This window comes from Sycon ciliatum, chromosome 9, assembly GCF_964019385.1.
Source record: "Sycon ciliatum chromosome 9, ocSycCili1.1, whole genome shotgun sequence".
Lineage (NCBI taxonomy): Eukaryota > Metazoa > Porifera > Calcarea > Leucosolenida > Sycettidae > Sycon > Sycon ciliatum.
The window spans coordinates 8,606,218-8,619,327 of NC_088651.1; the positions used below are offsets into that span (position 1 = coordinate 8,606,218).

The 13,110-nt window shown below is 48.9% G+C and overlaps 1 protein-coding gene across 1 annotated transcript in view; it reads left to right on the forward strand.

Moving 5' to 3' along the window:
• The first annotated feature begins 1,704 nt into the window (after positions 1 to 1,704).
• The window catches only part of LOC135825369 (26S proteasome non-ATPase regulatory subunit 10-like), a 36,888-nt gene continuing 25,482 nt past the window's right edge, over positions 1,705 to 13,110 (forward strand). Inside the window, exons 1-2 of the mRNA XM_065338106.1 lie at positions 1,705 to 1,936; positions 6,524 to 6,666. Coding sequence (XP_065194178.1) covers positions 6,526 to 6,666 — 141 coding nt within the window. The 5' untranslated portion in view covers positions 1,705 to 1,936; positions 6,524 to 6,525. The remainder of the gene's footprint in view (positions 1,937 to 6,523; positions 6,667 to 13,110) is intronic.

Below are 13,110 nucleotides of genomic sequence, written 5' to 3' on the forward strand. Positions count from 1 at the left end.
ACACTGGATTTGGCTGATAAGACGCAGCAACAAAGTTGGCTGGACAGCATCAATGGACAAACTTGGCAGCCCCGCTGTAGATCACACTATTATTTGGATGAACACTCGCAGCAGGCCGGCCGTACGTAACAATGACATGCTTGGCCGGCAGTTGACGTCCAGGGATCTAGCTGTTCAGCAGCAGAGGTAAAAACGGCAGAAGCTGAAGAAAAACTAACCTGCCTACGCCCCGGCAGGGTGAATATTTGACTTGCCAACATAAAACAGCCAAGAAATCGTTCAATCACGTCTTCCCTCTGACCACCAGCATCGATTTTCTTTCCTGCTGTAAAGCTACAGTTGAAGCCCTGTTCTCGTCGAAAGAGCACTCTTCCATGATCATGTTAGACCCAAAATGTCATAGAACTCCAAGATACAAACTGCACCAACGAAAAGCCACTGCGAAGTGACCATGGTGACAGGAATGCGGTCCAGCACAACATTTTTGCGGACGCAAAAAGTTGTGGGGAAATCCCAAAATCGGTGCGATTTTGCATGAGCCCAAATGTTCAGGTTACCCACAAAGACACAAGCTTTCCAACTCTCTTTGGCCGTTGGAAAGCGTACCGTGTTTGATCCCCACACCGTACCGGAGCTCACGCTTTTCCGCCGATTTGACTTGACTGAGTCACAAAAATGCTATCCAGAGCACACGAGAAGTCTATAGAACCGTAGACTGGGCAAACCCCAGGCTCTACCAGTAGATCTACCACCTACGTACATGTAGTAGACGACCTGATGAGACTTGACAGGTCAGTAAAGAGGTGACATGACGCACGGCCTTGGCGACATCAGACTCAGTCAGAGATCTAGACAACAGCGCCAAAGTGCTTCCTTTTTGGATGCACATGTTCTTTTCTCCTACATGTATCTATCTGTTGTTGGCATTTTATCGCTCCACAGGTACCCTCGGTCTCAGGTGCTCTCACATTTGTGCAATTGTTGATTTTGGTCCTGAATTGTCCTCCCTGTTGCTTTGCTACCGTCCTCCTCCTTCCTCCACCTTTTTTTCTTAATTGGCCTCATTATGGCATTCGCTTCCATGTAATTGGGCTTGTAGCCCGTGTGTACTTGCGAATTCAAATAAAAATATACATACATACATATGGGAGTACATACATACATACATACATATCGGCGCACAGGAGTAACGATGATTCCGAGACCTTTGGCCGGAGGAGTTACTTTTGCCCCGCCCCCACTTCAATCCAATATGCCACCGCCCCCGCTGTGAAGCATCTGATGGTTCCGTGGTAATTCAGTAAAAAAAAAGTGCTGGCCTTGCTGATTCGATGGACCGAATGAAGTAGATCTGCAGTACAAATAATAATTCAATCACTATAAAAATAAATCAATGATTGTACAATCATGTATCCGGGTGGAGTCTACACTAATCACCATGTCCATGCCCTGAGGACCACGTCGTCCAGGTAGACAGGGTCAGGATACTTGTGTCAGCTGTGACAAGTCTGCCACAGGCCCACAGTCTACCAGTGCCAGGTCTACCATCCGCATGCTCCAGCTCATCAGGTCCCTAGGCCCTGCGCACGGGACTACAGAGTTCGCCCAGAAAAAAAGTGAGCTCTGATCTGCCGCCGTGCCGGGCCACCACTGCCTGGCACCAGTAATATCTTGACTCTTGTTTTCCAGGCACTTGTCGTCCCACGCAGTACAGACTCAGTACATGTAGTGTGTTCATTTGGTTTGATTACACGGCCGGGTAGTAATGGAACAGGAAGGTTGTGTGGTGTTTGAGCAGGTCATTTTGGATAGCGTTTTGTCACGAGCTCGTGCTAGTTCTGCGGGGAAGTGAAGACTCCTTGCGCGCGGCCATCGCCGGACCGCGGAGTAGGAGGACCCGCTATCCACTGCCAGCTGCATTGTGGAACTTCGGCAGGTAAAATTTACATTATTTTTTGTATTTCCTGAACATACGATGCAATCATGCCTGTACAGTGTATTCGGGAATACCACGGCTGTCAAGAAGCGGCAACTTAGAAAGATGGCGTCGGTTCGAGATGGCATGGTAACCGCGCACGTGCCGCGGTCCGTGACTTGCTCATGTATGCACGCAAATGCAAGTCACAAACTGACAAAGATCATCTTTGCATTTGGAGAAAATATCTTCGACTCTCTTTGGAGGTTGGCAAGGTTTGCCTAATCTTTACTTGATTGCGATGCCGGTATGTCCTCTCAATAATTAGAACAAAGAGAGCTGATGATCGCTTCAATGCTGAGCAGAAGTAACAATCAACTCTCCTCATGTCCTCAGTGCCAAAGGCAGACGACTGCAATTCCACAACGCTCATTTCACGATGATGGAAACAATAATCGTGTACGAGCACTAGTACACACTTGGACCATTTGGTCATCCCTATTCTAGCCGCTAGTCCGTCCAGCAACCAGATATTGACTATTACGATAAGTACAACTGCGTGAACGAGGGCTCACCCAGCAAATTCAATTCAAGATGTGACTCCAGTCAAGAATTAGGGTCTTTACTCGAGAACTTCACAAATACAAGTCAAGGCACCCCACAAAACTGATAGATGGCACGAACGAAAGACAAATAGGCTAGACAAAGTGTCCCAAGTGATTGAAAACAGCAGATCTACCAAATAAGACAGCTACATGTGCCTAAACATCGATTCCCATACAGTAGAGAGTAGTATCAGGCAGAATGAAAGCCTTGGAAGTGCACAAATACAGCCACGACCGCCACACAAATTGGACGACCGCCACAAAAAAATTCTCATTGCTCTACCTCCTTGAAGGGTGAAAGTTACCAGTTATCCTATAGCGATGTCAGTTTATGCCTGTTGGAACCCCCCACAGCCCGCACGAAATACCTTTCAAATAATTCCAGGATGCAATTGCAGCTCCAGACAGGAGGAAGAAGAACACCGTGAAAAATAACGGCAACGATGCCCAAACTCTCGGTAAACGGCTGAAGTCTTCCTGAAGATGTTAACATTGAATAGCCATCGATTACCAGCGTGGTTTGGTGACTTTAGAACTGTTTTGAGACTTAGAACGAAGCGATATCTCAAATTTGATGGAATTGTTACCTGTCAAATGCGTGGGCGAGCAGGCCAGCTGACTGGTTATGCATGAACATGCATGAGCATGCATTGATTTTTCATGGTTCACGTGCAGAAAACTAAGTTGCCGCGATCCAAGTGCAGCTAACAGCCGTGATACCTGCACTGTTACCCCACTGTATACTACATGTAGTATGATACATGTACAGTGTATTCGGGAATACCTGCACTGTTACCCCACTTTCAAACGACCCACGTGCCCTTTGCTAGGTTACGACCAATCAGCAGCCTCGGAGAGCGGGCTTTGATATTCCATCAAAGCCCGCTGTCATTGACAACCTGTACGAGAAAACCATCAAAGCCCGCTGCCGTTGGCAACTGTACGACAAAACCATCAAAGCCCTGATCATGCCCAATCTCAGTCTTTTCAAGGTGATCTGGCTATAAGAACAAGAAACCGATAGGGGTGGTGGTCGGGGATGCGGTGGCTCTCAACTGTTACTTGTGGAGTTGGAAATCTAGCTCCAGCACCGCAGAACTCTCAGCAGTATGCAGCGTGAGCAAGGCGTGTATGGTGGAAGTGAAAATACTTCCGTGACTCTTCAGCCACGTCTGGCTCTTGACACGGAGTCCTGAGAAATTTCTCACGAAACAGGTTTTACATTACTTTCCCTTTGCTGTAATCTCTGTGTGAAACTTACGAACGGGACGAAAACGACATGCACTTTAGGCTGCTCTGAAATCCCAAACGAAAGGCCGACATTGTCCACACTCGAGATGACCCAAAGAATGAAGCGAGTTTCATTCAAAATCCAAAAAAATGTTGGGGATCGTCTGAAGCATATTCAAGCGAGGTACAGTCGGGCTTGATGACTGATCAAAGCCCTCGGGCCCAGCCCTTGGGCCTACGGCCCTCGGGCTGGACCCTTGGGCTTTGATCAGCCATCAAGCCCTCTGTACCTCGCTTGATTATCTACGTATACTACATGTAGTATGATACATGTACAGTGTATTCGGGAATACCTGCTCTGTTACCCCACTGTATACTACATGTAGTATGATACATGTACAGTGTATTCGGGAATGCCTGTACTGTTACCCCACTGTATACTACATGTAGTATGATACATGTACAGTGTATTCGGGAATACCTGTACTGTTACCCCACTGTATACTACATGTAGTATGATACATGTACAGTGTATTCGGGAATACCTGTACTGTTACCCCACTGTATACTACATGTAGTATGATACATGTACAGTGTATTCGGGAATACCTGCACTGTTACCCCACTGTATACTACATGTAGTATGATACATGTACAGTGTATTCGGGAATGCCTGTACTGTTACCCCACTGTATACTACATGTAGTATGATACATGTACAGTGTATTCGGGAATACCTGCACTGTTACCCCACAGTACACTAGTAGGTAGAAACGTGACTGCGTAGGTCTACCCTCTTAGTAGACAACCTCGGATTCAGCATTTTCGTGTTTTAAGATTTTTTCTGCTGTTCTACAGTGCTGCTCAATGAAATCCAGTTGCGTCACTCTAGTCTGCGCCTTGCACCATGTCGCAGCCCAGTGTTTGCAGGTCTAAGGCTGCACAACGCCCGGCGCGTACTTGAGCGACGTGAATGGATTTCATTGAGCAACACTGTGCATCATAATTGAAAGCTCACGGCCCTACGCTATGCTTTTTCGCCTACCTGATCATGCATGTTATTAGATAACCAGATCCTAGATACTGTCAACGCATCTTTTCACAAAGTCGGCGAGTCTACTGACGGGATATTTGCTCCGTCGTTTCTTGCTGTCGGCGTAGCGTTTCGCAAGCACGTCAACTCTCGAGGCGGCTGGACCTCTCTTCTCCCATCTTTTAGTCTCTGTGTAGGCACTCCTGCCAACGCCGTCTGCTCAGAGCTTCAACACTGTCCCCCCTGTCATTTTGCTCTTCCTCACAGTACTCTGTTAATGATCTCAGCATTCTATTTGCACAAGAACCATGCCCATTAGAACACTAAAATCTACCCTATCCTTACCTTCCCGGCCCATTAGCAGCACAACCAAAAACATTCGAACGATAATGCGACACCGTCTAAAGTCTTTCTAAATCAAACCTGGAAAAATACAGTACTGCGATCAAAACCATACCGCTAATTATCTGACACACAATGCGACAAGGTCTTTTAAACAAATCCACAAAAATCAACAGGTTTTGTTAGCTAGCCACTGACCGCTATATCCTTTACCGACATTGTATTCTTGAACGCAATATTCCCAAGTTCTTTCTTTTACTTCTACTCCGCTCCATCAGCACTCGGCTGAAGGCAGGAGATTAACACCCACTGGCCTTCCCCAACATAACCTTGACTCCTACGGCACTCGAGATGCTCTGTCTAGATCTAAGCTGCGATACGCACTACATACTCATTTTACGGTACGGGACATTTACGGAATATCTCGCCAACCATGGCGCGTCATGTGAAAGGCCCCACCACACATACCTACACCGAATTAAAGCGTTGTGGACCCTGGCTAGCGACAGACGTTACTTAAGTAATGTCTATTGCATAGCTACGGGAATAAATCATACTCACACATACAGTATCTGGATTAGGAACGCTGTTTCCCCATTACAAGACGAAGTTTTACCCTGACCTCTGTACAAGATAACCCATTTTAAAACAATTTTCTATCGAATCCCTCCTATACAAGACAACATGAAACATCGATCGAGCTACAGTAGCTGGAAAGAAACAGAGAAATCGTGTTTTCAAACTTTCCGCCTGGCTGTTGGCAGCAAACATTGGGCCATTCGAGCAATATTGTAGTTGAGTAGGCGACGGGGAGACAATAACTTTATTAAGGCGATAAATAGTATAAGCGAAGCTTTTTGGCGATGCCAGTAGCTCCTCCATCATTGAGTTTCTTCCCAGCAGATATCACCTTTGCTTGGGAGATCGACAGGCGGAGTCCTTGGTCAGCCGATGTCAGCTGGGGGGGGGGGGGGGGGGGGGTCATCGCCACCCAACCGTGTTTCCACCCCAACATATAGCTGCTGCTGCATACTCTGCTCTCTATCACTTGGCCTTGCTGGATCTGCGCAGACGTTGGCATAAAGAGCGTGAGAAAAATGATGTATGATACAGGAAACAAGAAGTCAATTGGCTCTGCCCTCGCGATGTGGAGGACTTTTGCAAGTATTAGCAACTTGGCTGGCACTGCTGTTGCCAGAACAACACTATGAGACTGTGCTCTTACTATTAAATCGAAAACCCCTTCACATGCTCTAGGTCACTATTAGAGGCTTGGTCATTCTTATTCCGAATATCCCTTGCTCCGGGTCAACATAAGAGACTGGGCAATTCATTACGATGTCGTATTCTGACGTGGTGTATTTGGTGGGTATGTTTTGTGTTTGATGTGCCTTACAGTGATGGCAGCAGTGAACGTTTCCGAGCTCCTTCGGTACGCTAGCGAGGATAAAGTGAAGGATCTAAAAGCAGCAATAGTTAAGGGTGGTGTTCTCAAAAAGGAAATCAAACTCCAAGAGGATGCCAGGGGAGATCCATTGTTGGTATGCAGAACTTTAAAATGTGTTGACTTGGGCAAGAATGATCTTTGCATGAGCATGTGTTGCTGCATGAGTGTCAGCCTGTGTGTGTTTGTGTGCGTGTGTGTGTGTGTGTGTGTGTGTGTGTGTGCATTCGTGCGTGTGTGTATGTGTGTATGTGTGTGTATGTGTGTGTGTATATGTGTATGTACGCATATGTATGGTGCAGTGGTATGTGCAGTCGATTTCCAATCGAGAGGTTACGGGTTCAATTCCCGACGATCATGGTCATTGATGTGTATCTATATTCATTATGTCATATTTGTACTGCATGCACGCACACACACGGATTAGTTGAGTGTGCTTCTTTTTCCTGTTGTTCTTTCTCATGACATGTTTTGTTTCCGTTCCCAAGTCTTCACGAATAAATAGTAACGTATCATGGCGCAGTGAACTTGTTCTTTCCTGTGTCCGTGCCTTGTGTCCGCACCTTGTAGTGTTTGCACGGGCCCAGTTGTTTTTTCCGTATGAAGTAGTAGTTTCCGCGATCGAAACTCTGTCTCAGTTGAATTATTTTAGTAGTGTATTTGTTCGTACTCGTGGACGAGTGACTAATCGTAATGGAACAATCACAGGACGATACCGGATTTGACCTGTCCTCCGCGACCGAGCGACAGCAGGAATCTCAAATGGGTGTCCTGATGAAATTTATGGAGCAGCAGATGCGTGCAGCTGAGGCTCGTGATAAGGCGATGCAAGATCTGTTCAAGAATGTTCAGAGCAGGTCGCTATCACCATCGCAGCCTCAGTTCACTCCGCAGCCCTCAGCACCAGCTCAGTCCACCTCGCAGACCTCAGCACCACGGCCAGTGAACAGTGTTTCCTGCCCACACTTATTGTCGTCTGCGACGCTGGCTGATTTTCACTCCTTCGTTGAAAGCTGGAGAGATTTTAGTGTTTGCCAGCATTTGGCCAGCCAGGCTCGTGAGGCCAGAGTGGCAACACTCCGTCAGTGTTTCGATGAGGAGCTGCGACGTTTTATCCGAGAGGATATTATTTGCATACCAGCTTCAGCTGACGTCGACCTGATGCTGGAGCGCATTCAGGCGTATATCAGACGGCAACGTAATCCACTGTTGGACCGCATAGAATTTTACCAGCGTGTCCAGCAAGCTGGAGAATCATTTGATGCGTTTTACACAGCCCTGTGTGAACTACAAAGTGCATGCGACTTCTTGTCACACAGCCTATGTGGAACGTGTGATGCTCGCTGCTGTGCGCAGTGCAAAGGCCTCGGCCGTACCCTCAAGGAGGAATCTCTGCGCGACCGCGTCGTCATTGGTGTGCGGAACGATGAGACGCGACACAAGTTGCTCGCAACTCATGGTCTCACGCTCGACCAGGCTGTCACCCTCTGTCGGACGGAGGAAGCAGCATACCACACCAAGGCACACATGCCCAGTCCTGGCCTCCAGGCAAGTGCTGCCAAGCAGTCGGCATACAAGCAGCAGAAATGTCACAAGCCAGCTGACTCTAAGCCAAGTGAGACATCAAGTGTGGCCAAGTCCACTTGTCCAAATTGTGGTCGTTCTGACCACACGAAATCTGTATGTCCTGCCAAGGGCAAGAAGTGCAACTCCTGTCACGGCATTGGGCATTTTCAGCGAATGTGCAAGGGCCAGAAACAGCCGAAGACTAGCTCTGCTGCCAAGCTTGGACAGCTGAAGCTACAGCGTGCGTCTCGCGTGGACCGTCGCACAGTACCTGTTTCGACCATGCTGCAAACAGAGGATCAGCCATCCCAACTGTCCTGGACACCAGACACAGGCAGTGACGTTGATGCCATTGGCGAGGAGCACCTCACGCAGATCGGTGGGTTCGTCGAGAACTTAGATGACGACCACGACTGTGTGCAGGCTGTGACCGGTGAGCCGCTACGCAACCTGGGCAAAATACGTGCGACTCTACGAGTCGGTGAGACGCAGCATGAAACCGTCATCCATGTGTACAAGGGTCTACACGATGCCCTGCTCTCTCATACCTCATTGCGTGCGCTGAAGTTTCTCCCACCTGATTGGCCAGTCCAATTCACCGCTGAACACGAGGGTGCATCTTCACCCAAGATCTGTGCAGCTGTTTCGTCATGCGCTCATCCTAGTGATGCTGAGTTAGCGCGGACACGTGAGCAGCTCCTGCAAGAGTTCGCTGACGTTTTCTCGGATTCCGGTCTGAAGCCAATGGAAGGTCCGCCAATGGAAATTGAGCTACAGCATGATTCTAAGCCTTCCTGTGTGCACACTGCTCGACCAATACCGTATGCATTCCGTGACCAGATCAAGACTCAGCTCGACGGCATGGTCAGCGACGGGATTATTGAACCAGTGACGGAGCCCAGTGAATGGTGCCATCCGATTGTCATAGTAGACAAGAAGGGCAGCACTGAGAAGCGCCTCACAGTTGACTTCAAGCGGCTGAACGACCAAGTCCGTCGTCCCGCGCATCCCGTACATACGGCACGTGACGTTGTCTCTGGAGTTGGCTCTGCTAAGTTCTTTACGAAGCTCGATGCAAGGCACGGCTACTGGCAGATTCCTCTCAGTGACACTGCTCAGGAATTCACCACGTTTATCACCCCGTACGGCAGATATCGTTATCTACGGAACCCGCAGGGTCTAATATCTGCTGGGGATGAGTTCAACCGGCGCACTGATGCTGCGTTCTCTGCCATCCCGCGTCTCGGCAAGGTAGTCGATGATTGCCTAGCGTACGACGACGACTTTCTGTCGCATGTCAGCCACGTGCGCGAGATTCTGCTCTGCGCCAGGGAGCATGGTATCACGTTCAGCCCCGCCAAGTTTGTGTTCGGTACGCAACGTATCCATTTCTGCGGCTACAACGTCACGCCTGATGGCTGGGTCGTCGACGATGATAGGACGTCCGGTATTCGCCAGTTTCCAGTACCCGCCAACAGAACCGATCTCCGTTCGTTCCTCGGTCTAGTGAACCAATGTGGCGAGTTCACTCCACATCTAGCCGAGTTGACCAATCCTCTGCGTGGCCTGCTCAAGACCTCCCGTGAGTTCATGTGGGACGCTAGCCACACTGCAGCGTTTGAACGGACACAGGAAGCTCTCTTGTCTCCTCCGGTTCTCGCTTTCTATCAAGTTGGTCAAGACCTCCGGCTTGAAACCGATGCATCCGCTCTAAGAGGTCTCGGATTCGTGCTTTGGCAAAAGCAGAATGATCAGTGGCGTATTATTCAGTGTGGATCCCGCTACCTGTCTGATGCTGAAACACGTTATGCTGTCATCGAGTTGGAAATGCTCGCTGTAGTATGGGCCGTGCGCAAATGCCGCATCTACCTGTCTGGTGCGCCATTTGAAGTAGTCACCGACCACAAGCCCCTGATTCCGATCATCAACTCATATTCGTTGGATCAGATCGAGAACCCGCGTCTTCTACGATTACGCCTCAAGCTCCAAGCCTATCAGCTGCAGGCATCTTGGCGAAAAGGTTCTGAAAATGCCTTCGCCGATGCGCTGTCCCGGAATCCTGTTGGCATTCCTTCCACCACTGATGAGCTTGGTGAAGCCCCGTCGCTTCATTGCCGCAGCATTCAGATCTGCATGGTGCACTCGGACACTGAGCCGAATGCGAATCTCAAGGTTGCAGAGCTGCGCGAAGCTGCAGCTGCAGATGCCACGTACCAGTCATTGATTGAGTGTATCTTGACTGGATTCCCTGATCGCCAGCAGAAGTTGCCTGCTCCGTTACGTGCGTACTGGAATGGACGTGAGCATCTCTCCGTCGACCATGGCATTGTGTTGAAGGGCAACCGCATTGTTGTTCCTGAATCATTGCGTGCTCAGGTATTGCACAACCTCCACGCTTCACACCAAGGCCTAGTGCGTACTAAGTCTCGTGCGCGTCAGCTTGTATACTGGTCCGGTATCACCAAGGACATTGATACACTCGTTCGTTCTTGTCCTGCTTGCCGCGAACACCAGTCGTCCCAGCCAGCTGAGCCCCTGCTGAACGACCGCACCCCGACACTACCGTTTGAATGTGCATCTGCCGATTTGTTCACTTGTCAAGGTCACGACTTCCTTGTGTATGCAGATCGTTTGACCGGTTGGCCCTGTGTCGCGCGTACTGGCCGCACCACCTCATCGCATGACGTGATACTAGCATTCCGTCGCTGGTTCTCTGATGTTGGTGTTCCTGCTGTGCTGTGTACAGATGGTGGGCCCCAGTTCTCCTCGCATAAGTTTGCTGAGTTTTGTAAGCGCTGGCAGGTAAACCATGTCATGTCCTCTCCCCACTACCCGCAGAGTAATGGGCACGCCGAAGCTGCTGTCAAAGCCATGAAGCGTCTTATCACCAAGACAACCGTGAATGGCAATCTTGACACAGATGACTTCCGCCGAGGGCTACTGGAATGGCGAAACACACCTGGCTCCTCTGGTCAGAGCCCCGCTGAGCTCCTATATGGCCGCTCTCTCCAGTCATTCGTCATTGCACATTGGAAGGAGTTTGATTCATCCTGGCTCTCCAAAGCAACGACACGTGATGAGACTGCCATGCCATCCGACGATTCCGTCACAGACAAGTCGTCAACTCGTCGCTCGTTGCCGCAGCTCCGCCTCGGCACCCACGTGGATGTGCAGCATCCGCGCACCAAGCAGTGGTCTATTCGTGGGGTCATTGTTGCTGTCGGTAATCATCGGGACTACCTAGTGAAGTTGCCGAGTGGTCGCATTTATTGGCGGAACCGCAGATTCCTGCGTCCGTATCGCCCACTTGTGCCTGCACCGCTTGTTGTCCAACCGGCTGCTGCTGACGCCTCTTCCCCGCCGCCGCCGTCCCGCCGCAGCGCACGTCAGCGCAAGCCACCCCAGCGTTTAAACATTGGTTCGCATCATGGACAGTCCTATGATTGACACTCTTGATCACTAATGTCAATTTCTGCTGTCTCTGCTTTGTTGTTTTCATTCTTCATTTTGTTTTATTTATGATAGATGTTGCTGTCACAGGTTTCGCAACATCTCGAAGGGGCGTGATGTGTATCTATATTCATTACGTCATAGTTGTACTGCATGCACGCACACACACGGATTAGTTGAGTGTGCTTCTTTTTCCTGTTGTTCTTTCTCATGACATGTTTTGTTTCCGTTCCCAAGTCTTCACGAATAAATAGTAACGTATCAGTCATACATGTCTTTCTTCTTTTTATCCTTCTCCTTGCTCTTCTTTCATTCTCCTGGGTGGCTACCAACAGGCAGTGCAAGCCAGAGTATGTGGTGTGGTGTGCAAAAAGAGAAAAGAAAACCCCCCTGAAAAACTGGAAAATAGTGATTCACTGGCCAGAGAAAGCTTCAACTAGCTGTGTGGTGTAGACCAGGCTACAATTAGTGGCGGTAAATTCATCAGCATGCAAGAGTAGATAGCCCTCAAGAGTATAATTATAATGCAAGAGTACATAAACCCTGCATAACCTCTATACTGTGCTGCGACGGCAGAACTTCACATCACGTGACATGGACCGAATGGTTATTCTGGCAAACAGTGCAAAGTGACTACAAGAAAGTTGAACCCAAAGCAGGGTTGCGTACAACCCTGTATCTATCATGCACAGGGTGCAAATAATGTGTCTGGGTTCGTCACGTGATGTGAAGTTCCGCCGTCGCAGATCCCGTAGTTGGGGTTGCACACTCTTGGAGGGTTATGCACTCTTGATGCGTGGCATGCCAAATGCGGCTAGTTCTTGTGTCACATGTGTTGTACCTGCTGCTTTGTTTGTGTCACTTCGTTGTACATGCTACTGCACCGTCTTGAGCTGTGTGTTCTAAAGGATAATGTGTTGTTTTTGCAGTTACATGTTGCTAGTCCTCATGCGTGTGTTAGTTGTACCATGTGACGTGTTCTCCTGCCTTTTTTCTTTTTCATCCGCTGAGTAAATGTGCCGTTTTAGTCCCCTGTTTCCATCCTTTTCATTCTCACTTCGCAAAGTGTTAGATTAAATCTTTTACAAATTTGTTGTCTTTATATTTGTAGTCTTTGAAATATTTCAACATCACCTATATTGCCCTGTAAGGAAGGGAACAAAAACGTTTGGCAATTTTACACGTTCGGATCATCCTTCTGCCTGGCTATGCTGCGTTGGCGCATTCGTGAATTGACACGAGGGAATGTGTATGTGTTTAGATTATGTCCCTTATCCGGACATTCTCCTCCACCAACCCCCCTGAAGACAGCCCAAGGTGTGCGGGTAATAGATGACTTGCACAAAGATCCGAGCCGCGAGTGAGACGGGGCAAGTGCACCCTGTGCACCCAGGCTACACTGCGGGCACCCTACACCAGTGGCAGTGTACACCGTCTGTAGACTAGTGTAGTGTACAAGTACTTTTTTTGTCAGCATGAATGAACGGTGCACGGCATGTACATGTACATGATCAGTACCGTCACT